The sequence below is a fragment of the Cyprinodon variegatus genome, unplaced genomic scaffold (assembly GCF_000732505.1).
Source record: "Cyprinodon variegatus isolate N-32 unplaced genomic scaffold, C_variegatus-1.0 Scaffold592, whole genome shotgun sequence".
NCBI classification, from domain to species: domain Eukaryota; kingdom Metazoa; phylum Chordata; class Actinopteri; order Cyprinodontiformes; family Cyprinodontidae; genus Cyprinodon; species Cyprinodon variegatus.
In genome coordinates this window covers 176,914-178,665 of record NW_015151045.1, presented here as the reverse complement: position 1 = coordinate 178,665, position 1,752 = coordinate 176,914, and the positions used below count along the sequence as shown (strand labels likewise).

Below are 1,752 nucleotides of genomic sequence, written 5' to 3'. Positions count from 1 at the left end.
GTAAAAATTCTCCTTTAAGGAACCTTTGGCTGTGATTACTAATTGAAACAATAATCCACAGATTAAACTATTTGCAAGATAATCTTTAGTTGGAGTCCTACTTGTGACGTAACCATGGTAACCTGGTTTATTTGATCATCTTCAGGTTGTCAATTAATCATGCAGAAAAAATTTTATTAAAAGTAAAAGAGATTCGATTTTCCTATAATTTTAGAAAACATTTTCAGTTTGAATCATTTTTAGTTTACTAAAAAAAACATCTTTTAGGCTGGAACCAAAAGGATCCGATCATATTGGAAGCAGATTTCTACAAAAATGTGTCTGAATTTCACAGGAAGTCAGTATTTTAAACCGTCTCTTTTTTATAGTGGATGTTTTTTAAGAGCAGAAAAAACATGAAGCCAGAGGTAATTGGCCTCTGGAATCATGGCGGACGCCTAACGAGGTAAATAAAGAGGCTGGAAAACAGAATATTTAATCCTTCTCCCAGAAAATAATGTCAATTATTTAAACAGCAGTTGTTGTTTGTTGTTTGTTGGATGAAAAGGGAAGAAATGGGCGAACGGATTCATGTCTGATCTTTGGTCTTGCCGATCCCTCGCCTCATTGTTCCCGCAGAGAAAACATGAAAAACAGACCAGATAAACATTCTGCTGGTTCCCCTCCATCAAACGGGTCTAAAAATGTTTCCTTCATCCGAACCTTGAATATTTAACGGCAGAACCGGATTTAATCGGCTCCTCCTTCCCCTGTAGTTTGAGGGCTGCTCCAAGGCCTACTCCCGCCTGGAGAACCTGAAGACCCACCTGCGCTCTCACACCGGGGAGAAACCGTACGTCTGCGAGCACGAGGGATGCAATAAGGCGTTCTCCAATGCCTCGGATCGAGCCAAGCACCAGAACCGGACTCACTCCAACGAGGTAAAGACGGTTTGAGTTCACACAGAATTCCTCTTTTCTTCCAGAGGAGCTGAAGTTCTGGAAATGCTGTTCGTCCGTGTGACCTGAAAGTTAGGATCAGAACCACAGTTAGAGTTAACATCTGTCAGCTCTCAGTGACATCATCAGTACTAATTCTCCCCGAGCACGTCTATAGATAACGTCCCACAATGCATCAGGACCCGTTCTGCTCTCTATAAACAGCTGTCGTCTAACAAATCCAACATTTTTAATGAAATCTTCCAAATTTTGTCGAGAATCCAACTGATTTTCAACACATCGGTTATTTCTTGGTTTGGGGTAAAAAAATCAAATCTGGATGATTTATCCAAATGTTTAATGATAATGAATCATCCACCCCATCGCTACTAACGATACCAGCAGAGCAACATTGTTGATTACTTCCTGGACGTTGACGAGGCTTTCAGTTACCTCGTTTTCTTCCCCAGTCTGGGTCAGTCTGCTGCTACTGATCAGATTAGCTGTAATACTTTGGTTTTAGGTGCAGAAGCAGAGCATGCGCCACAGTCCTATGGCTGCAAAGTAATGCTACGTTCAGACCGCACGCCATGGAAGCAGCAAAAGCAGCTGGTTTACGTGCAAAGTCAACGGTTGATGCGCATCAAAAGGTCCTGCAGCGCGTCTAGAGCAGCAGGAGCGGCCCATCTTGACGCATCTGAGGCGTTTGACGTGCTTCACCTGCTGGATGCGCCGCATCAACCAATGAGAGAAGCTGATCTGGGAGCTGGCAGGGAGTCAGACGCAGCACTGCTGATGCAGAGCGCTATGATCACTCCTCTGAAACAGTTTATTA

The 1,752-nt window shown here is 43.2% G+C and overlaps 1 protein-coding gene across 1 annotated transcript in view; it reads left to right on the top strand.

Annotated features, from left to right (window-relative positions):
* Positions 1-1,752, top strand: part of LOC107096018 (zinc finger protein GLI2-like) — a 75,443-nt gene that overhangs the window by 67,075 nt on the left and 6,616 nt on the right. Inside the window, exon 10 of the mRNA XM_015392464.1 lies at positions 756-920. Within this exon, the coding sequence (XP_015247950.1) occupies positions 756-920 (165 nt within the window). The remainder of the gene's footprint in view (positions 1-755; positions 921-1,752) is intronic.